The sequence below is a fragment of the Pteropus alecto genome, unplaced genomic scaffold (genome assembly GCF_000325575.1).
Source record: "Pteropus alecto unplaced genomic scaffold, ASM32557v1 scaffold22, whole genome shotgun sequence".
Lineage (NCBI taxonomy): Eukaryota > Metazoa > Chordata > Mammalia > Chiroptera > Pteropodidae > Pteropus > Pteropus alecto.
The window spans coordinates 10,922,342-10,946,630 of NW_006434839.1; the positions used below are offsets into that span (position 1 = coordinate 10,922,342).

General features: G+C 40.4%; 1 protein-coding gene across 1 annotated transcript in view; it reads right to left on the reverse strand.

Moving 5' to 3' along the window:
- The window catches only part of SND1 (staphylococcal nuclease and tudor domain containing 1), a 391,519-nt gene that overhangs the window by 328,910 nt on the left and 38,320 nt on the right, over positions 1-24,289 (reverse strand). Inside the window, exons 5-10 of the mRNA XM_006910547.3 lie at positions 23,300-23,460; positions 22,462-22,553; positions 21,687-21,845; positions 20,346-20,452; positions 18,574-18,664; positions 7,685-7,798 (exon numbers count right to left, since the gene is read on the reverse strand). Of these exons, the coding sequence (XP_006910609.1) occupies positions 7,685-7,798; positions 18,574-18,664; positions 20,346-20,452; positions 21,687-21,845; positions 22,462-22,553; positions 23,300-23,460 (724 nt within the window). The remainder of the gene's footprint in view (positions 1-7,684; positions 7,799-18,573; positions 18,665-20,345; positions 20,453-21,686; positions 21,846-22,461; positions 22,554-23,299; positions 23,461-24,289) is intronic.

The following is a 24,289-nucleotide window of genomic DNA, read 5'->3' on the forward strand; positions in this document are numbered from 1 at the left end:
AACACAGCGTAGGTAGCTCTGCAATCAGTATCTCATAAATAAAGAGAGAAAGATGAAGGGAAAGCGCTCTAATTGATTTTAAAATTAGTTCCAAGCAAAGAAATAATCTGACAACCAACAAGGTCGACAACAGTGAAAAAAATATACAGCCTTCAGGGAAAACGTACACCTAAAAAACTTCAATGACTCAAGACACCTGAAATGCTATGAAAGAAGGATATTTGGGAAAGCCTGATTAAGAGCAGAGGTGTTAAAAGAATATCAACTGGGCACCAATCCGCAAAAGCACTTAAAATTCTGAAATTAACCCCTCTGGTAGACTGAATCCAATCTGCACTGTGCTAATGGAATTTCGTTTTGAGGAAAACCACCACCCAGAAAAGCAGGGCTAGTCAACCCAATGGCAGCAACCAGACAAACTAGGAGGAGGGAAAAGGAAGTGTCTACAGAAAACTAAATCATTTGTGACCTGGCCATCGAAACAAGTGAACCAATTAGGAAACAGGAAAAATGCAAGTGCAAAAACTCCCTCTTTGGATACCAGCGCACTGACTCAAGTTGAAATGCCTATCAGAAACAGTTTAGGAGATTAGCAATAGACTGGGAGGTGGTAAAAATGATGCCACTCGAAAGGAATATATGGATTAGGTCCTAAACCTCAGCAGATATTCTGATTTAAACATTTACTATATGCCTACCGTATTTACAACATTCTGAACGTTTTAAACATTTACTATGTGCCTACCGTATTTACAACATTCTGAACGATTCTGAAAAAAAAAAGGGTGGGGGCGGGGGGCTGGCGGAGCGGATATGAAGCTGAAAAACATGCCATTCCTGCCCTCAGAGGAGTTTAGGCTTCACAATGGAAAGCGGGCCCAGACATAAAAAAATCATACAGGATGATACAGAGATAGGAAATACTGTGCGTATGGAAATTTCGGGCATAAAGGGACCTTCAAGAACCAGGGCAAGAAAGAGGGTTATATCTGAGCACGGCAACTATGTTAAATGGTCACAAGACAGTAAATATGTTGGTGCCACCAATGTTGGAAACAACAGTGAATTACTGCAGCTCATGGGATTAAAAAGAGGCAAGAAATATGAACATACCAGCACCAGGAAGATTTAGACAAATTGAAAATACAGAACTGTGTAATAGCGATGATTAAATGGAAGGAAGAAAAAGAGATTGAATGTGAAGTAAATGCATAAGGTTCAGGAAGGGATTAATGCCCAAGACCCACTAGGAGATGCTAAAGTCTCACAGAAATTATTTGAAGGGGACAGGCGAGATCATGGGAAAAGGGATGCATTAACTAAAGGAAACAAAATAGAATTTGTAATAGGGAGAAGAAAGTAAATCAAAGGGAAATAGGATAGGTTCTTGCTGTCCTCTCCAGGTCATAATTCACCTAAAAAGATCAGCGGAATGCACATTTTGGAAAACTCTGCTATTTGCCCAGACACCAAATGTCCTGACTTCATCATTCAGATTCAGGCCTGCCCCCTGACCTCTCCAGACGAAGAGCAGATTGTACCTAGATATGAATCTTTTTAAAATGACAGGATATATACATCCTGGAATCTTAAAAAGATGAGCTAAGACCCCTAGTCTCCTAATAATTTTTTCAGTCCTTTAACAAAGAAGGTTTCAAGTGTTCTTCTGAAAAATGCCCAGATCAAACAAATCCGAAACGTACAGAATGCCTCTGCCAGTGCTCTGGCATATTCTCTGTCTTTTGATCACATTGCTGCTGTCCCCAAATCTCTCCATTGGAAACCGGAAAAACGCTATATCCATTTCAAAGAGCTTCTGCTTTTCTCCAAGGTCCTTAATGCCAAGCTGGAGTCCCTCTCTAATTTGCTATTTGCCTTATGCTCCCGTCACAAGTGCAAGATCACAGTCAGTGGGTTTATTGGTTTGCCCTGCTTCACTGAGGGACTGCAGCCCCACAGCTTTCCGTTGGTATGCAGCTAAGTGGCAGCATCATTTGCTTTAGGGTCCAGAGGGACCAGTCATCTTGCTTTCAGAAATCTAAACCAGAGGGAATAGGTTGAGAACTGCTTTTAATCGTATCCAAATGGCAAAGCACCCTGGGGTCCTCTGCAACAAATGGAGTTATTAGCACCTGAAACTGCCCTGCCTCTGACAAAAAAAGCCCCTGGGAATACCAGGGCATTACTCAAAATGTGCCTACCTGCAGCTCTGTCTACCATCAACTGCCTACAGAGGAGATTCCTGTGGGGTCAGGCCTGGGAAACAACCCTCACTCTACCCAAAACAGGCAGCAAGGACACTGGGAGATTACCTGTGGGGTCAGGCCTGGGAAACCCCCACCCTACCCAAAACAGGCAGCAAGGACACTGGGAGATTAGGCAGATTGCAGCTTTAACAAAATTGATCCTTTAGTGCCCGGGTCTGAATATTTAGAGGCTCTGCTGTAAAGGAACATTTATGTGGCAAATAAGTTCACAGGGAAGAGGCTGAGACATGATGATGGACATGAATACAAGGTGAACAGGACTTGGAAATAAGAGGAAAGGCTCCAACTTCCAGTTTTCACACTTCCCAGAGGCCCAGGCTGAAGGAGAGTGAGTGTGTGTGTGTGTGTGTGTGTGTGTGTGTGTGTGTGAAGGAAAAGGCCCTTCAACTGAAAGCAAACCTTCTACACGTCACACCTGGGGGTTGGGTAAATTACGTGCCTGTTTTCGAGGTGAATTTCAGCTCTGTATTTCTTCGCCCACTGTAATAGCACTGCATGAGTGGACTTCACGGGGAATATGTCAGCACCTTCACCGGATGCCCAGGGGATGTATTTCCTTTGTCATTAACACTGCAAGTGTAACACAAAGCCAACGGCGGCCCTGGGCAACAGAGCACTAGGTTTTCCAGTTTCACATCAAAGCCACTTGCTCTCTAAGAAGCCCTGAGATGGGCTTATCTCCTTTAAGGCAGTAGCTCAGAAAACCCGGAGTTTTCCTCCAAGACTTAACATTTGTTTCTTTGTGGCAAACAACTGGATAAAAACCAACTACACAGTTGGTCCTCCGCATCCAAGATGTGGGTTCCACATCTGTGGATTCAACCAACCACAGATCAAAATATTCAGGAAAAGAAAAATGTTATGTTTTTGCTGACGTACACTGTGTAGTTAGGCCTATGATGGTTGCACCTGTACTGAACATGTACAGGCTTTTTATGTTATTCCCTAATCAATACAGTATAATAACTATTTACATGGCATTTACATTGTATTGGTATTATAAGTAATCTAGAGGTAATTTAAAGTACACAGGAGCATGTGCTTAGGTTATATGCAAATACTACACCATTTTATATAAGGGACTTCAGCATCCCTGGATTCTGGGATCTGTAAGAGGCCCTGATCCACTGTGGGTACTGAGGGAGCCTGCACCACAGACGCACACACGACAGCGTCCAAAACGGCTCTCGACCTGAAGGAGTTAACATCTCCAAGGAGCAGGCACAGAATTAGCACTGAATAATCTGGAAGGACAGGCCACAGAAATAGAATCAGCAGCATCAGACATCCAATTGTCATCTTTCTGTGGGAACTACTATGCACACTTGCTTTTAACTGTCATATGTTTAGGCAACAAATCAAAATCTAACCAAATCCGAGGAGCCAGAGTGCCAGGGTACTACTGGACAGCAGCTGCCTAAGGTGAAAACAGTGTCTCTGATAGCGCTGTTTAGTCCAGAGCCCTTCCTCTGGCTGCAATTAGAAAGTAACCAAAAGTGGGGAGTGGAAGCACACAGTCAGCCTTTGGCAAAACCTTCCTGCCTCACGTATAATTTAAGAGAAATGAGTTTGTCTCTGTGTACAAAAAGGGAAAATTTAATTTGCCCTATTATCCCCACAACATATAGATGTCTCGGAAGATCTGTATTAGTTGATGACAGGTCATTAGAGTTTTTAGGGTTTGGAGAAGATAAATATTCAAAGAATCTCCCCTTCCTTACTTGAAGGGCAAGCACCATTGGCTCATCATTTAGGAGCATACAAGGGGGCCTAGCCCACAGCAGGAGTCACTGGACGCCATCTGTCTGCCTTTGAAGAAGCTCCAGCAAAGACTTACCCTCTTAACCTACTCCTCCAGTTCCTTACTGTACCTTCTCCCACTCTGTTCTTTTGTTTAGAATGAGCCCCAATACCATAAGCTGTCGAGTTATCTTTTTCTCCATTTCAAAGCCAATGACCCCCCAGGAAGTATCCAAAACTTAGACAGAGGGCAGTCTCCTGAATGTTCACAGCCCTCCACAGTCCATCATGCTCTCTGAATAATCCTTAGCACTCCATGTTTCTGCAACTACAAGACCATCCCCCAATTCCTAAACACGCCCTCAACGTTTTCACTGGAAAGTCTAACAGCCCTATTCTAACTAGGAGAGCCACATATTTTTGTGCACTTTGTGCTCTGCATAAGGGCACCTTGCCGAGGAGACAGAGACTGAATTGGAGCTGAAATTCTATTTGCCAAGCCATGTGCCCCGACACAAGGCTGCCTAGAGGAAGGGGCAACCTTCTCTAATTTGGGTGCCATATGAGCTAACAAAGCTCCTGGTCCCGACTTCTACGCCTTGAGTACCTGCCTGGATTCCCCTTGTATACAAACAGTTGGTATACAGTAAAGAACACTAGAAACCAAGAACTCCAAGGAGATGGATGCCTGCTTGCCCAGTCGTTATATACACAGTACAGCCTCACTGGGATCCCCAGGTGATTTTTGGTCCTACATCTGTAGTATAAATCTCTAGTAACTTTCAGATAAGCATAGAGCAGAATCTTCCACCCATTGTAAGAGTTCTATGAAATTCTTTAAGTAGAAAGGAAGGAACTCCGAATTCTTCAGTATAAAAAGAGACTGCTAGAGCTCCACCGGCAAGTTCTCATTTATCGCACCATTCACCCCTGGGTCTTTGGTCACTTGAGGCTTACGAGGCTTCCCAAAAGAAACGCCAGAACTCCTTGCCGCAAATCAGTTTTCCTCTAGTGTTATCTTCTCTTATAAATGCAAATTACTTCCATGGTTTGTAAATGCAAGCCACCAACACAAGAGTACTCAAATCCAAATGTACCACTCCCTGGTTTAAAATTCTTCAAGATAAAATCTAAAAGCACGGCACACATTTTCAACACGTGGCCCGTGCCTAACTCCCACGCCCATTTCTTACTACTCCCTAGTGTTAACTATCCTCTCTATTCCAATCATACTAAATTATTTGCAGTTTATCGTACGCCCCATATTGTCTCTTCACGAGCATCCCGAGATGTTCACAGGACAAGCAGAACCTGGCCCTACCTATATTTTGTATCACACAGGCATCATCCCATTCATGCACCATCCACAGCGGCCATCCGGATATTCCCTATCCCCAAACTCGCCCAATTCTTGTCATTGCTGCCATCTCAGTCAGATACTATCTTCTCCCACTTTTTACCTAGCTAACTTCAAATCACCCTTCAGGCAGACCTTAAATGTCACTTCCTCAAAGGAGCCCTTCTAGATTATGCATTCTCATAAGTTCTAAACTCTTCTTTCATAACATACATTAAATGACTCGTGTACTTTCCCTAGTAGACTTTAGCGTTCCATGCGAGTTTGGTTTATTCCCTGGCTGCATGCCCAGCATAGTGCCTGGTGCAAAGTGGCCCCCAGTAAATATTTATCAATGATGACAAACCCATTCATTTGAATTTCTAAACCTGTGCTGTCCACTACAGTAGCCAGAACCCATATGCTGCTACTGAACCCTAGAAATATGCTAGAACAAATTAAGATGTGTTCCAAGTGTAAAATATACATGTGCTCAAGATGTATTACATTAACTTATTGAACTTACTTGTTATGTGACCCCCTCACATAACAAATCTTCCAAGAGTTTAATGAATAAGAGAAAATGTTTCTCGTTTCACTCAAAAGCCATATGGTGAAGACTTAGAGCTAAGCCTTACTTAGAACTTTCTTAAAATGGAGTAAGATCTCAGGAATGAACAGAAATTTAAACAACAGAGGAAGATAACCTACCATGGAGTAAAGAACAAGGAATTCTATAAACAGTATCCTGCCTAAACAAGGACATATATTCCAACAACTTCCCATCTATCCACTAGGCTAAAGGAAATCCATCCATTACCCCATGAGGAGTTCCTAAAAAATCCTGGAAGCAAACAAAATCCTCAGTAATAGTTTAGTTCTTACCGCCAATAAACCTGCTATCATTTTACCTAAGCCATTAACACTCCCAACCCCCCTAAAAACTGCTTAAAATTCGGCTATAGAGTCTACATTAACATAATGCTTTTGGCTGATGATGGAGGCACAGAAATTAACGATCGAGAAATTCAAAGTTGTGGTTGCTGTGGGAATCTTAATTCCAACTGCATGACACATGCAGAATTGTGGACTACTCCCAATACTGATAAAATTGGAGATGTATATTTACTCTGTGCAATGAGGCAGAGCTACAGTTACTCGGAGAACCTTATTTTGGCATCTCTAGGCTTTCATGCATTTAAATTCTCAACCTTACCACAATACTGTTTGCTGCATTAAATTGCTTCCTCTATGGGGGAAAGAGAGAGAGAATGAACTGATTGGCCCAATATTCAAAGAACCCATCCTGTATGTGTTTCTTATGCACGATCTGATTCAAAAGACAATCATGATTATTTTTATTTTACTCTTATGGGCTGTCTGTAAACTCTCATGCAAATGAAAACAGGGCATGAATTTCAACTTGTGAATGCAACAAGACATGTGTACGTGCAAAACATAAGAAAAGCAAATTTCACCTCTTGAGAACTACAAAAGAAATAAATTTTAAAAGAAGATAGCATTAACTTCAACCTAGCTGTTTAATTTCTGAAAACCATCCTAATACTTTCCTGTGTTACTGGATCTCACGGAGGACCCAGTTTTGTGACGAGTCGCCACAGTTACACACTTTATCAGAGGGCAAAAACAGGAGTTGGAAAGATGTCTGTAACAACAAGATAAAACCAAACAAAAAGTTCGGCCTCAATCTCTATTACCAACCTCTCATAACAATGGAAATGAAACGATCATAAAATTTAAAACAAAACTGCCTGCAGACTACCAACTCTTGTAGTTTTTTAACCCTACGTATAATTTCTCAAAATTTACATATTCAAATCATACACATTGGTTAGAGAAGCACTTATGCTGCCAGAAGACCCAACAAACAGCAAAATACGGTATAACTAATAACTACAAGTGATGAGTAGGTGACCCCAGAGAATATATATATCAAGATTCATTTCTTCCTAGAGTAAAAACATATGGAACTAGCATATCAAAATGACCAGTAGAAACGGGCCCTACTACCAGCATGTGAGATATGGACCTTCAACTTTCTCATTTTCAGAGAAATAAGATCTCCTTAATAAATAAAATTCATCTACCACCTCGCATATCCCAACCTTAATTCCTCTAAATTTCCAAGGGAGGAATGCCAGCAGTGCCCATCCAAATGCAGTAGAGCAGTGGGTGCGATTCAGGAGAAACCGAGGCCTGCCCAGTAACAGCTGCTAGGCTGCAAATATTAGGAAATGATACTTTGGAGATTTAAAATGCTTTGTCCTTAGTTAAATCTGTACCATATTTAACTAATTCTCTGTTGCTTCCCTAATCTCACCTGTGTGTTTTCTCCCTCCAGCCTTGGCGGTCGGATGCTGGACAGGTGGATGGTCTTGTAGTCGCCAGAGTTCAGCTTCACGACAATGGCATCAGCATTCAGCACCTGCATCACCTGTTGACAAGAAGGCAAAAATGATTAGACCTGCTTCGATGGCCCAAATATTGTAGCACACATGCTAAAGAACAAGGCCCACTCTAGTTACAGGGAGAAAAGTAAGATCAATAGCCACTTGGGGTAGACCCAATATCATCCTTCATGGAGTGATAATGTTGAAGAAAGCCAGTCCCCGAAGACCTGATTATGATTTTTCAATGAACAGAGTCTATCATTCATAAAGATGGTCAATCTTTTTTATCTTTTGGCCTGACCAAGACATGTAGTTAACTACAAAACTTACGAACTGGAAATCCAGTCTCTACCTGTTAGAGAAAATTTTCCTGGAAACAGGCTCTATACTGAAATCAAAATCCCTATCTCAATGTGAATCTAGGAAAAGAGGCAAGGGCTGGATTAGAAGATACCAGCACGAGATGAGAAAGAACCAAAATAGGATACCCAATAGAGAGCAGAAAATCAAAGGCAAGTGAAGGGCAAAAAGAATTGTCAACTCAGCGTGGGAAAGGAGATGTTAATCTCACAGGCAGAAACATTAAATTGCTAAAACATTATTTCAACTACTCTGAAAGCTGCCTTTCCAAAGCACTACTATGGACATCTTTGTTTCAGAACTCCAAATCAGTGCCACTGGACCGCACTCTCAGCTGAAAATGATTCACTTCCAGTCTGGGATAAAACTCCCAGTCTGGGATAACTTACAAGGATATCTACTCAAAAAGCAAAAGCACAAATACTCCTCTGTAGAGGTTTTCAGAACACTCCACTGAGGTGCACAGAAAAAAAATTCCATCGAAACCAGGATGGACCACATCAGGGTCATAACTAGAACCCATAATTGGGCCAGCAGTCTACAGTTCACCAAATTATATTCAGAACCTGGTGTTACAAGGCTGGTTTTGGGGGTTTTTGTTTTTATTTTTATTTTTGCAAGCAACACTGCTGTAAGGCTAAAACTGATTACAAAATAGTGTCACCATCCACTTCATCTGCAGAATCAAAACCAATTCTTCTAGGCTTCAATCAGGCTCTATCAGAAGCCAACAGGCAGTCAAACAAACTACAGGGTCTGCTGCCAGTGAAGGCAGACTCCCAAAATCTCCCTCTTTTACACATGACACAAAAGGAGTTAGACTCTCCTTTGCTATGGCTAAAAGAGCCCTCGCTAACTATTCCCTGGAAGGCTTGAGATCTTTGAGAAGAAATATACCTATTTACCTGCAGACTCCTCTGAAAATGGCAATCCTCTAAAAGAACCAGCCAACCACATCCCAAAAAGAGTGATTTAAGGGACGAGCTGAAGAACCGGCAAAAAGCAAAAATAAGTAAGAAATTATACATAACAGGAAATAACAGGAGGAAAGTGCCATCAAACAGAATGGATGAAAAAAAGATAATAGTGGAATCAAGCTGTAAGTCCATGGAAGGCCGACTACAGCTGGTGGGTGGGAGACATCCCTGGGTTTTACCAGCATAAGTAACGGAAGCCGGGTACCGAAAACCAGGCTAGTGACCGAAAATAATGAAAGTCTGAGAAACTACTGAGCAGACTGCAGGGGTGGAGGGGATTTTAAATTAAATTTAATGGGTTAACACTGGTTAATAACATTACATAAATTTCAGGTGTACAACATTATAGTAAGACATCCGTATATACTCAATGTGTGCTCACCACCCGAAGTCTGGTTTCCTTCCATTACCGTATATTTGGCCCCCTTTACCGTCTTCGTCCTCCTCCCGTCAGTTTCTAATTTTCCACTCTACATAAGATTAAGTTGCAACCCTGAAATCAGCAAAAAGCCAGTCTCCAAGAACCACAGCCATTCTGCTATAACCTTTTCGACTGATCTGAGATTTGCAAAGGCTAAACACTAAAATCCAAACAGCCAGAACCCAAAACTCACCTGGCCAGAAAAACCTGGCGAAGTCCAAAGGTAATCAAGAGCATGGTCTGTAGTTACACCAGGACCAAGTCAAGTTCAAGGCTGGTTACCATGGTATGTGGGTGGTACCAAAAGGCAGAGGACCCTCCAAATCAAAGTGCCCCTTACACCAGCCCAACCACAAAAACATGTCCCCGAGTATAGAACTTAAAAACAGTCCAGGAGATATAACCAAAAATACAGATTCAATAACTGAATGAAAAAGTGTGCATCTTATTCCCATCACCATCTAGACATTAATGCCAAGTAAAAACATCCATCGTAATAGAATCTCCCTCTCATTCCATTAAGACACCAGTAGTGGCTTGGACAACTGACCAAAAAGATAAATGATGATCTCTCTATCCTTTAAAATCCCACATTTGGGAGAAAAGAAAAGAATTATAAAATGGAAGACAAAACATTCCGAGGGTGAGGTATCCATGATACATGCTATTCGAAAGTTCCACAAAGCCATACCAGCAAAATAGCTAGTAAAGCAAGGCAATACTACTCCTCCCTCAAAAGTACAGGACCACTGCCCAAATGATACTGGGGTATTGCCAGGAATCTCAAATGCACGCGCATCACAGTAGTTCCTAAATCTCAATGATGGACAGAGCCACACATTCCTCTCATACCAAAACTTAACTCATTAAATTGTCAATTGCTAAAAAGAGAGATTCCTATAATCGAGACATGAGAAATATCTAGGCATTCTCCACTCCCTAGTCATGCTCAAAGAGAAATAAAACCAAGGAAAGTATCACAGTGCTCACACCTTCACCCCTTGATCATAAAATGTGAAGATCTAAGCATACCCCTGTGACAAGTTACTGGTATTCGTCATTCCCTATAATGCGTTAGCAGCAGCAGCAGCAGCGAATGGATTCTTGGAGCTGTAAATTTCGGGCCTCAGCAGCACACTCTGCTCGGCATCTCCCTGATTAGAAACCTCCTCTTCAAGAACTGCACACTCTGAGGCTGCCAGCTAACGAGGTTTACCTTTCTGGTGAAGGGGTGTATGGTGAGTGCATGTGTGTGTGTGTGTCCGCGTATGTGTACTTAAGGGGGATTTATGACTTTTTATTCCTTTGTAAATTATGTCATTACTGTCCGGAGAACAAGCAGCTCCGGAGCTGAGACGTGGAAGAGGCGATAAAATAGTGGTTCTAGTCACGTACTGTGCAATAAGTAAAATGCAGAGTGGATTACGATCCAAAGCCTGCTCATCAGCACCGTTATAGACCATATTTATAACAGTGATATTTCTTATGGTGCTTTTCATCAGGATAATTCTAAGTATGCCCGCATCGCTCACTTTCTCCACAAGCTACAGATTCCTATTCAATCCACCCCCCACACACCCACTATACCACACACTCCAGGAGATAACCTAAGGCACAGGAGCAGAAATCTACAATGAAAAGAGTCACTAGCTGGACTCAAAATACATGCCACAAATCCAATTCCTTCTCCATCACTTGAAGCCAATTGTAAAAGGAAAAATGAGTGGTTTAATGATGATGAGTGTAGGCTAAGGGCCGCCACAAGTCAAGAGAAGTGCAGAGAGCTGTCAGGGGCAAAGGACATCCATCCCCATCTCTGGCCTCCTGCCACATTCTCCATCTGCAGAGCCCATCTACAGGGCTCACTGGGTGGCAAAGGGCTGCTGTTGTTCAGCTTCTTAAAACCCTGCAGTACATATAAAATGGACAGAAAGAGCTTACAAACAATCTCCTGAGCCTCAGAATAGCTCCTCAGACACAACTACCAATACTTCCAAAGCTAACTAAATGATCAGCACCAGATAGAAATAAAAAGACCAGAACCCAAAAGGGGCTTCTCTGGGCACCAGCAGGGAGTGCCTTTGGTGAGACCACTGGGAATGAGACACCAAACTCCCTTTCTATTCTCTTGGATCATAACATCAAGCTGCTGCTTCTGCTCCCGAAGTCTGTATGCTATGTCTATTCGTCCCAAGGATAATCCTGGAAATGCTATTGAAGCAATACGAAAAGTAGGTGAAATAAGGAGTATACCACAACTATTCCAGTAATAGCCCGGAGTCACTACATAGTCTCTTCTCCATCCTCCAGAAAAGTATAGCTGCCACCCTGTGTCCTCGACAAAATATTAAGCACAACAATTTCCTGATGCAAATACCTCTAGGCACCAAAGCATGATCAAATAGACTGGACATGATAATTGGTACTTCAAAGGAAACCAGACATCAGACAAATTCTCAAAGAGGGGCATCCTACAAAACACTTGACCAGTATTCCTCAAAACTGTCAGGTCATCAAAAGCGACGAAAGTCTGAGAAACTGCCACAACCAATAGGAGCCTGATGACACATGGCAACTACATTTAACATGCTATTGAGGATAAGATTCTGGAACACAAAACAGACATGAGGGAAAAACTAAGGAAATCTGACAAAAGTGTGGACTTTAGTTAATAGTAACATATCAGTACTGGCACGCTGATTATACTCAATGCTGAGTACATATACATGTATTCATGTGTATATATGACACATGTGACATGAATGCCACACTTATTCAGATAACAGGGAAAACGGGGGGGAGGGGGAGTTAATGTGGAAACTCTGTGTACTACCCAATGTTTCTGTAAGTCTGTTGTACTAAAAAATAAAATCTCGATTTAAAAATCCAGGTAAACATTTTTTGCAAATCTCTTCTAATTCAATAATTTTGTTATTGTCAATCAGTTTGCTAACTTAAGCTAGAAACCAAGTCTTAATTTCTTTTTGGTACAACAAAGGTCATTTTCCTAGACAGACAATCACCCATATTTCTTTTTCATCAGAAAGCCCTATGACAAAAGTCAAGGAAGTAGCTAGTATTTTTTTGTTCTCTCCACACTACCAAATGGGAATATAATGGAAAAGTCTAGATAATGCCAAAAATGTTAAGTATCCTTGTTTACAGACCACCTCAGAGAGACATAATAATGAACTCCATTCAAAGCTCTGACCAGAAGCATAGCAAAAAATAATCAGGGCCAAACCAAATAAGTAGTAATAGAATCTAAGGTGTCCATGGACAGCTTATAACCTGACCTTCAAAATTGGACATGGCCACTAATACTAGACAGTTAACTACTGAGGATAATCTCTCCCACAAAGCCCTAGAGGGTAAGCTCCTTGAGAGCAGAAATCACTTCCCATTCTTTGAATCTTCTCAAAGCACCTCTTTCAGGGTTCTATTTAAGCTATCGACTGGTAGAGAGAACTACGTCCTCTAACCAGGCAGGGCAGTGAGAAGACTCCACCTCCTGAGGACATGCTGCCACTCCTCGCCACCACTACCCCCCATGTTATTCAGGCCTGTGAGACCTGCAAGGCCCAAGCATCTAGCAGCAGGGAGAGGGAAGCGAAGCCACGTGCTCAGGGGACCATATGGCTACAAACAGCACAGATCAGCTAAAACGCCACAGGGAAAGCAGGCAGGAAACTGGCAAGCCACGACAGGCACAAAAGTCTCAAGCATGCTCAGTTAATCGCTGTGAAGGGAACATGCTTCTCTGCTAACCTGGAGAGACAAGGAGAGCCCTCCCTTGCCTTTCCTTCCTTAAGAAGTGAAGCTGTTCAAGCAGAGAATGTAAAGCAGTTTTTCAGTGGGCCACATGCATCAAGAGAATACTTTGCTGGCTTTCAGATTTCTCAGCAGAGAGATGCTTGGCCAACAGTCTGATCCATGGCACTGCACAATTCCAGAAATCACCTATAGTGTCTCAGAGGTCAGACACTATAGGTTAGAGTTCACAGGTCATCTTTTGTGGGCTTTATTTAGCTGTTCCCTGTGAAATCAATTCCTAGGAGACAGGGTGACAGCTGAAGAGAGAACCACTATCTGTTCAGGCCTTAAAGTCACATGAGCCTCAGAACAGAATCCTTCAGCAAAAACCTGTAGGACTGTCAGACTATGTTCATGAAGGCCAGGACATCTTAGGACCTTTTTAGGTTTCCTCGGCATCAATAGACATTTTAAATCAGGTAAAACGACTATAAAACTGCAGTTGGGTTCTAGGTTATGAAAAAAAAAACACAGGTCATTTTTCTTTTTAAATTTAATGTTGATATCCTGTACTCTACAAGAGAGATTAGCAAACTATGGTCCTACGGCCATCCAGCCCACTGCCTACTGCTGTAAATAAAGTTTAATTGGAATACAGCCATGTGCATTCATTTACATTGTCTATAGCTGTTTCTTTTTCTTGCTACAGTGGCAGAGTTGAGTAGTTGCAACAGAAACTATATGACACACAAAGCCTAAATTATTTACAATATGGCCTTTAAGAAAATCTTGGTCAACCTCTGTTCTACAACATATTAGAAGATGAATACACATAGGGGTATACACTGGTTAACATTTCTGGAGAGCTTTTTGGCAAATACACTCCAAAACATTTCTAAGGAAATAATTACCATTTACACAGAGATTTACTCCATTTTCTAAGTAATGGAAAAAATTATAAACTATGTGAATACCAACCTTTTGGGAACTGGCTAAATAAATTATGATGCAGCCTTACAATGGAGCGGAGCATTATAAACAAACTAAAGCAAGCTCAAACATTTGCTTTCAGTCCCTCTCTAAGTATCTCTAAACAAAAATAATTTATTTTATTTTATTTTTTTTGTCATAGCCCAAAAGGACAAAGATTAATGAGAGAAAAGGATACAGCAATGAAACTTTGGAAGCTAGAAAGCAGATGTATGAATGATAACAGTCTCCAGACTCACAAAAGCTAACTCCTGAGCTAGCAGTGAGAAAACACAATAACCAATCTGATTTATACTACAGACTTCTCCCAACCATCAAGACTAAGAAATTGCAAAATCAGGGCCAAAATTCAAATGGGGCCAAAAACTAAGAATGGTTTAAAAATTACGTAAGAAGCATCTGGATTTCAAGATGTATTCACTAAACCCCATACATAAGGTTGCTTCTTCTAACCCAGTGTTCAGTAGCTTATTCTTATAGACAACTAAGCATCACCAGTTAGCTGAGGAAAGCCTCTTATATGAAAAAAGGGTCAAAAATAACCAAAGAAAATGAAACACAACTTGGAGAACACAGACTATGAGAAGAAAATTTTTGAAAGATTCTAACAAATTCCTCAGAGAGCTAATAGATGATATTCATCTCTGTAACAAGTATTAGATATTATTTTTTAATAGTAACAAAACATTCAGAGGATAAGAAAAGTTCTTAGAAATTAAAATACAGTATCGTAAATGAAATAAAATAACAGAAGAGATAAAAGGTTATTATGAAGAAATACAGAAAAAACAAAAGACAAAGAGATGGCAGATAAGAGGAAAAAAAATTAGAAGACCAGTCCACAAAGTCAAACATCCAAACAGGAGTTCTAGAAAATAGAGAGCGAGCAGGGAAATTAACAACAAAATATTTGAAGTTCCCAGATATAGAGGATTAAAAATTAAAGCATAATATGTTCATTCATGGATAAACAAAGTGCATCATTGTGAAATTTCAGCATCAAAAAAGAATTTGCTAAGAGTTTACCAAAAAAAAAATCAGATAAGGATGAGGAATCAGAATGGTTTCTAAAAACAAGCAAACAAAAATCTCCAATAGTTAAATGACAATGGAGCAATGTCTTCACAATTCTGAAGGAAAATAATGGCTAACAAAATTCTATACCCAGCTAAACTACCAATCCGGTGTAATTATAAAATAGACACGAAAGGCCTCAAAATATTTACCTACCAAGCACTCTTTTCCCAAGAAGCTAGAGAATAAGTGCCACTAAAATAAAGCAGTAAATCAGAAAGAAACAGTTATGGGATCCAGCAAACATAATTCAAGCCCAGAGATAGAAACCCATAAGATAACGGTAAAGAAATTCAAAGATGACAACTCTGTAACAGAGGAAAAGAAAAACTAGTCCAGACTGGTACAGGTCACAAGCCTCCTGGAAAGTACTGTTAAAAAAGATTAAAAATAAACAGACTGAATCAATGTCTTGTGAGATGATTTAGGCAGGCAGAATCTAAATCATCTAGGAGTTAAATTAATAAGTATACTAAAGATATATACATAAGTTTTAAACATTATTAACTCCAGGTAAAAAAAAAAATGCAGGAAATGAAAAGTAGTCATAATACACTATATGGCTCAGTGGTGATTAGCATTTACAAACTAAACTTTGAATATTAATTGAACCAGAATTATGATATAGTCCTACTGGAAGGACTAGGTTAAGATTACATGCACACCCATGTGAATATGTGTGCATGAGTGAAAAAAATAAATCATCTTCTAAGATGTGAAGGAAAAGGGTTACGCCTAAAACTGGAAAACTTAAAAATTTAAACATTTTATTTGGAGATATGGATTACCAAGACTTAAAAATGGCTGCCCCAAAGAAGAGAAAAATAAACTAGTTCATTTCTTAATAAGCCCATAGAGTTCTTTAAATTTTCATATATTATAAATACAAACTTACAAACTTAAAAATTATATACGAAAGAACACAGATCAGTACTACCTAAAAGCAGATAGCAGTCTGCAATGAGATAAGGAGCTTGTAGATAAATCAACTATATCACTGAGAACACTGCTGACATTTTTTCTGTAGCAAGTTTTCTTGATGAAAGAAGAAATACCTTGATTTACATTCTGGCTCAAGCTCTTTATACCATATCAAGGCACTTTGAGTATGTATAGATCTGTAAAGGGCGAGTATGTATAGATCTGTAAAGGGCCAGAGAGCAAATATTTTAGGCTTTGCAGGCCATACGGTCTCTCACAACTATTCACCTCTGCCACTGCATCACGAAAACAGCTATGGGCAATATGTAAATGAACAGGTGGCTACATTCTAATTCATCCATGACATTGAAATTTGATTTCATGTAATTTTCATGTGCCACAAAACATTTTTTATATGTAAAACCTATTCTTAGCTCACTGACCATACAAAAACAAGTGATGGGCCACAGGTCATAGTTTGCCAACCCCTGTGATAGATAATATGACCAACTTTGTTTAAAAAGAAGAAAAGCTGTGTCATAGCAGTTTCATGTAATGTGTTTTTCCTTCTTTTTAATGTTTTCCTGTCTTAAAAACAAAAAAAATGCTGAAGAACTTACAAAATCAAAAAGTTTTAAAACCATTTATCTACCCACAAATATATTTTTCTCTCTAATTCCTAAGCAAGCCTGAGTTTGTAAATTTTTATGTTTAAGATATTCCAGGAGAAACCATTTCAGATGGTTTTTAAAAGCAATCTCCTCTATTCTGGCATTATAATGAATAAAGCTTCATTGTTTTAAATCTAAACAGAAAAGAACAAAAACAAAAACCAGATCCTGGGATCCTGGATTTTAAAAACGGAGAAAATGTTCCTACAGCCACCTCTCCCTTTTCTAGTTAGCAATAAAATCATATTTAAGATAAACACAAAGATACTGACTCAATCATCTAATCTTTGGAATTTCTTTCTTCAGCAATGCCTTAGTTCCCCAATCAGCAAAGGCCCAAAACCCTCAAAACCTTCTAGGCTTCTCTACAAACTCTTTTTCAACTGAGATAGGGCTGATAGAGCAAGTACAGGGTATGAGACCCTCCCAAGCTTCATCTACATTACTAATATTACAGATCCTCAAAGTGATGGTAGTGAAAATGGAAGCCCTGCCTCCCTTATTGAGTGAATGATCATCCTTCCATTGTGCAGCTATAGTCCTCAAACAGAACAGATTACAGGAAACATAAGCACAACCAAGTAAGTTCCAATTTGGAGCAACAGCCACGTCCAAGTTTCCAAGGTAGTACAGTCCTCACACAGAAAAGAAGTAGGAATCCGTTCTGGTCTACGTCAGACTGGGAAGATGCACAGAGAAGTATCTAACAAGGGACTACTCCTGTTGATGGCCACCAAAGAGCATGATTATAGGAAACCTGACTACTGCTTGGAGACCACCTAATTGGAAGAGGGAAAGGGGCCACTCGAGCACTCTGTGATCGATTGCTTTGGGCATCAATAAAGAAAGTAAAGAAATTCAGCTAATTCCTCAGACTTTGTTAAAATTTTACCATTCTAAAATAAATCATTCCAGGATTTTTCAGGCTGACAGTGCCACCTAGTGGCTTACCATCTTAAACTGTTACGTGCCATCTGGGACAGCCAGCCACCTCTCATTCTGAGGATAGCAGTATTTAACCACTTTTAGTCCATAAAGACAAAACTTCTGGCATCTCTTGCCAAAAGTAAAACTAGGTTGGAAAATATTATAGCATTTGGGAGTTAGGAGAACAGGTCTACCCCTGAAGGTAGACCCTATAACAAAGAGAAAAACTTTTACAGCACTGCTGCTGGAACCAATCTATTCAGTAGCTCTAGCTCTTGTCAAAGAAATCCACCCCGGGACACATCAGTGGAGAATTCTCAGGGAAAGGAAAAAAAAATCACATTAGAAAAAATTCAAAACCACAAGAGTCCCAAAATAGAAAGAACCCTGAGGACATATACACTTGGGCATAGGAAATCTAAGAGAATGTCATTTGCAATACAGACAAAAAGAACCCCTTAAATATGAGAGGTATTTCAAGGTGGTAATGTCTACAACTTTAGCCCATGAACTTCTAATGAAGTTATACAAATTCATGAAAAAAAAAATTTTTACGTTCTTATGGTGTCTAAGTCCCATATAATAAATATACACAGGCACGCAACCATGCACACACATCCACACACCACTGGCTTGCCTTGAAATAGAAATGCTTCGGCTTTTGATGGACTGTCATTAGCCTGACAACATTCACTATGCATCTCAAGATGCTGAGAACAACTCACCTTGGCAACAAACTGTTTGTCCTTTTGGTCCAAGTTAGCAGTAGGAGCCACATAGTCTCTCCATATTCTCAGCCTGCGCTCCTTGGCAAACCTGACAACAAAGCAAGGATGCAAATCATTCAGACAGACTAGGCCAGCAAAGAGAATTCACTATCAGCATGGAATCAAACAGTACAGAATTTTACCCTACCTCATAGACAAGGCACCCAGGAGAAAGGCCACCAGTCAAACTAGAATAACATATGACAGTCAGAAGAAAAGGTGTATAAGCAACTAACTACCCAGATGTATATATACCACAACCCCATGTCTGGTAAACTGGGTCTAGGTGTGCAATTTTTTGGCTTATCCAGTATCTCCTGAGTGACTACTATATGGCAGGCACTGGAATGACAAACAGAGCAAGTATTCTTTTAAATGAGAAGAATGCATACAATCAACAAATATATTTATTTTTTTAAGAACACAGGCCTGCTCAATTTCCCTTTGAATTATGAAAAGGTTATCAGCTACCCAAATCCTACGTGGAAAAACAAGAACATAATTGTCACTGTAGTGCATCTAAAGAGTAAGAAAAATGGGCAAAACTCCAATAAGAAGTTCATTGACAAAAGTTTAAAAATCACGTTGGCAGAAATTTTCTAAAGTACTAAGCCCAGCAGATATTTTTTCAGTCAGGCTAAGAGAAATAAATGGAATATTTGCAAAGATTAAAAATAAAAAGAAATCAATGAACAGTTGTCTCGAGTATGTACAAATAAATGGACACATGTGTAGGGGGAAGGAATTATTATTTCTGAAAACAGTACTGCAATTTTATTTTTGAAGAAGTGCTAAAATGAGAAAAAGACGAAACAGCATGTAGTAGTTGTAAAATACCTTAAGTTCGTCAATAGAGATTTACCAACAATGCAAACAAGTCAAATTCAGCACGCAAAACAGCAGGCAAGTAATCACATATTATCAAATATGATTTGCATTCCTTGGTCTAAACCTGTTTTATAATGATGAGCACTCTCTGAAAAATCCATAAATCTCCTCTAGAGGTTATAAAACATGTTTACTCTTGCTACCTGCTTCATTTTCTTTTATCTATCCCATCAAATGAATGAGGTACCCCTATGCCCGAAAATACTTGATCTTGACACTTGAAATCTCCACCGATCTTTGGAGTTATCCACTACCATTTTTCTGGAAATAAGTTATTTCTACATCTGCTTTAACCATGAGACACTTAGCCGAAAACATGACAAAAGCACCTTACAGTTGCATTAGTATTTATAACTAAAACATACTTTTCAAAAAATTAGGGCCTTAGGCATCACAATAGTACTGCATGGTCTTATTTTAGGACCATAGGCTCTATCTTTCCATCACATCCCTGGCTCTAGTCTGCTTGTTTGGGAGTAGCTGGTAAGCAATGTCATAGTCCTCAAATGAGCCTCAAGTTTCTTTCATCCCGAATATCTAAATCCTGAAATTTAAATGAGGGGCTTGGAAAAAAGTGACCTGAAAACATACAAAAAGCAAATCAGGTGAATAATGTCTGAGTGAAAATCTAGGTCCTTACTGTATGCCACTGAATTTGATCGAACCTCAAGACTTATGAGTAAGACACTCCTTTACGAGATCCCAGCCTCCTACAATTTCCCTAATCCTTTACTGAAATAAGACACTCATGTCGATGGGAGAGAGAAGATCACTATATTATTTCTTTCGCTAAAGATCCTCAACAAGAGCCTTGGCTGGAAGGCTTCCTTGACAGATCTTACCTCTCAGCTGCCCTCAGCTTTTCTGCACCCCGAGTGTACACTGCAATCGACCAATCCACACAGCGTGCAAAACCTTCCTTCAGGAGGAGCTCTGTGATATTGCCGTTCTGAAAAACAAGGTACGTGAGAAGGCAGGCACAGATTAGATTCTATGGCAAGAGAATTCATTTCTCTAGACTATGACACAATTAACATAGCCTCAATCTAGTCTGAAGTTCGTCAAAAAGAAAAAAAGTAGAGCCAATTCTCTCATTAAGAAACCAGCCCTAAGACGGGAGATGCCACGCTGTGACTCCTCTCAACAGTCTTGGCTTCATATCCTCACAACACACAGCACAGTAACCCTCACTTAATAGGAACAGGATAAATGTTAGTGGCATTGAATGGAATTGGCATTTCAATAGCTCTTCTTGTGGGCAGAGGAGGGTGTTAATCTTTAGTGGAGATTACACCTTATTATTTCCTTCCCTAAGATCAGCACTTACTCCCCTTTTCATAAAGGGAAAGCTGAAGAACGAGCTGAGTAAGGGAATAACTTAAGCTACATTTTGCCCAATGAATTACAATTCACATTCTGCTGTGACACAGAGCCATCTGGCAGGGCACAGGCAGACAGCTAACACTCCAGAGGAATCAGACATGACCTTGGCAAATTGCGAACCAAGCCTCCCAGCCTTCCACACTGCCATGATGGAAAACTAACTGTAGTTTACTCTGTAATGGGTACAGATTACAATAATGAAAATCCACTTAAACTCGGGTGTTAAAAAACAAGGTCATTTCGTGTCCAAGCCATCTACCAAAGTGTACAGTAGGGTATAACTCCTGATTGTAAGAATATAAAGAACCTATTTCCTGTTCAAAAGTAGAGTTAGGAGGAAAACAGATAAGGCCTGGCGTACACAAGATAATTTTTCATAGAAAGATTTCCTCACGATAGTTCTACCAATACTCCAAATAGATAACTTCTAGACCTATATACGAACTCACCAATCTTGTTCTGCAAGTTTCAGTGGCTTCTAATCAATGTGCCAACATCCCACCTTTCCTATGTGCAACCTCTAGGACCAACATTTGGGAAAATAAGCAATAGAGTTCCTCTTCCCCTTAAAACCAGTAACATTTGAGATTAATTTTCTAAAAGTGCAGAGTTGTACAGATTTGTCCAATTCTATCAGATAACTGATATCTCCCTTGAAAATGCCTCAAAAATCAGTAGATGATAATCTTGCCAAGATATTTAAATGGCTCTTAAATACAGAAAGAGAAGCAAATTACAGTTCACCAAAACCCCAAACGGACCCCCAACCCCACAAAGCCCAGTCTTGACAGCACACTCACTGGATGAAGGATAGTGCCCAGAATGTTCTGGTTGTGGCAGCTCTCCAGAATGATCTGAACATCTCGCTGAAGCAGTCGAGACTCGGTGAAAAATCTGGCCTCTGCAGCGAAAGGCTCTGGTGTTTCACTGCCATCTGCTTCCCGTCGAAAAGTTGGGCACTACAGCAAAGTAAGGTGGGTGAGTAACGCAGCCTAAATGTGAGCGCTCGGCCCACTCATACCACACGGAACTGTCCAAAAAGCACAAACCAACAAGTCTACACTGGGAGAAGTCTCGGATCATGTCTTTCACCCTTTTGAAAATATACTAGTAAAAAGTAACTGGAAATAGCATCATCTCAGACTTCTTGGTAAGGCAAATAAAATTCATGTTATCACAGGGAAGTGAATTGTAATTACAGTTGAAAACGCCCCTTTGCCAAGAAAAGATTCACCAGTAACTAGCTTTAAATCCCTGGTATGTGTTTAATCAAAATGTATCTTTCATATTAAGCCATACTCGGCAAACTTCAGAGCTTCCCAGCCCCCCTTCCAGGTTTCAACAATTTCTCTGCATAACCCTCTCTAAACAGACCCTGAGTACTTAAAACATTAAAAAAAATCTTATCTGATCTAATTAGAATTGTCCCACTGCAATGTTTAAAGTACTCTAGCCAATGTTAATAGCCCATGCTCTGAAGAAACAGTTGATCCAAGGTCCCCATGTAGAAAAATCTACCTGACTGAACACTTCCACAAGCCCTAAACCCACCCTGTAGCCAATATATGGTCTGACCTTGATCCCTGACAGCATGACGGTAACCAGGTAGTAATCTGGGAGGAGCAGAGCCCTGACCACACTGCCATCTCGTACGTGCTCGATGATAGCTGCATGACAGAATAAACAGCCTAAGTCATTAGGAAAACTCGTGCCGGGAATAAACAATGCCCAATCAAACTGCACTGAACACAGTTCCTCTCCCCAAACCCTCAGGAAAGCCTCCCTCTGAGAAATGATAAAGCGCTGGTAGATTATGAGTATTCACACAACAGACTCTCCCACAGACTATTTCTGGGGAATATAGATCAGACCGACTTCTGTCTTCTGAACCTTCTGGGACCTCATGGCTCATATCTAAGCCTTGTTATTAGTAAGGTAAGTTGCTCACCTTAGTACCAGATGCTCAGCAAACAATACTTAATAATTCAGGATTGGTAATAATTTAATTTTACTGAGTCAGTGTTAATAAGGTCTCAAAGTAGGGCCAGAACGATATAGAATGGGGGGAGGGGCATGAGTGCGTGTGTTTAATGTATAAAGAATACATGTTTCTACCTCAGTTTCGGGGATGGTGTTTAAGTGGCCATCTTTTAGAAAACAGGAAGATCCCCAATGTGTAAAAATACCAGCAATTTACTACCCTATACCAGCAAAGGACTAACCTCTGCAAAATACATCTAATGTGACCCTCATGAACTGGACTCAAGTTCTCTTCCAAAATACCATGGCGTATAACCCTTAATAATTCCCCTCAGATACTAAATAAGTAGGTTAGGTTTTATAAACAAGAAGCTTGAGAACGCATAGGAAGAAATCACGCTGAGCCGCATCTGTCTTTGCCCACCAACCTCACCATTGACAGGCTTCTGGTGGTGTGAGTCCACAAAATGCCTTGGGTTCTCAATGGTATACTTGAGGTCCCGGATAGTTTGTGAACCATTCCCCTCACTCCACATCCCTTTCTTAGCTGCCTTCGCTTGTTCCTCACATTCAGAAAGCCGGTTCTGCTCAGGACTGGGAAGTAAAACATAAACATTTGTGGTTAGTGAGTTCACAATAGAAATATCAGGCTCACTCTTCTCTGAGTTTCTTCAGCATCTTCTCCCCTTGAAGAGACCAAAGCATGTTTCAGACCAACAGCTTCAGACCCAAGCCTATAACCAGAAAACCACCATGAGTACAACTTCCAGATTCCAAATTTGTTCTCTCAAACAACAGATTCAATCTTCACAGCATTTAATGAGACGATCCAAAGAATACACATCTCAGTACTGCCACCATCAGTGATTACGAGAGAACAAGTTGGTGGCTCAGAGGGAAGCCGCTCCGGGGAGTACAGCTTCATTTAAGTATCCCAGATTCAGGAAGTAGAATCCAGGCAGAGCTCAGCAGGACACAGTACAGGGAAAGTGACTAAGAACCACCCTTGCTCCCTGCTGTCTACAGAACAGGGCTGAGGAACGCAGAGCAAATACTGTTATCGCAGATAATGTCACCCCAAAACTACTTACACATTCAATAAAGCCAGCTAAGCAAAAGCAGTTTGAAAATATTAGACGAAATGTTAGATGAAAGGAAATGTTTCTTTCATCAGGAAACCAAACTACATGCAAAAGCAGCCAGAAGGTCAGCAGATAAACAAACAGAACACCATAAATGGCTCTGTTCTCTCTCACACACACACCTGAGCAAATGAAGTGAACAGTGAACTGCATGGCCGTTCCACAATCTCAACATCATCAACGGCTGTATACAGAAACTGAATCTCCCACCCTGATCAGTAGGGATGTCTAAAACAGGGTTCCCTGCCCTACAATTTCTCAAACCAAAAGTCTTCGATACC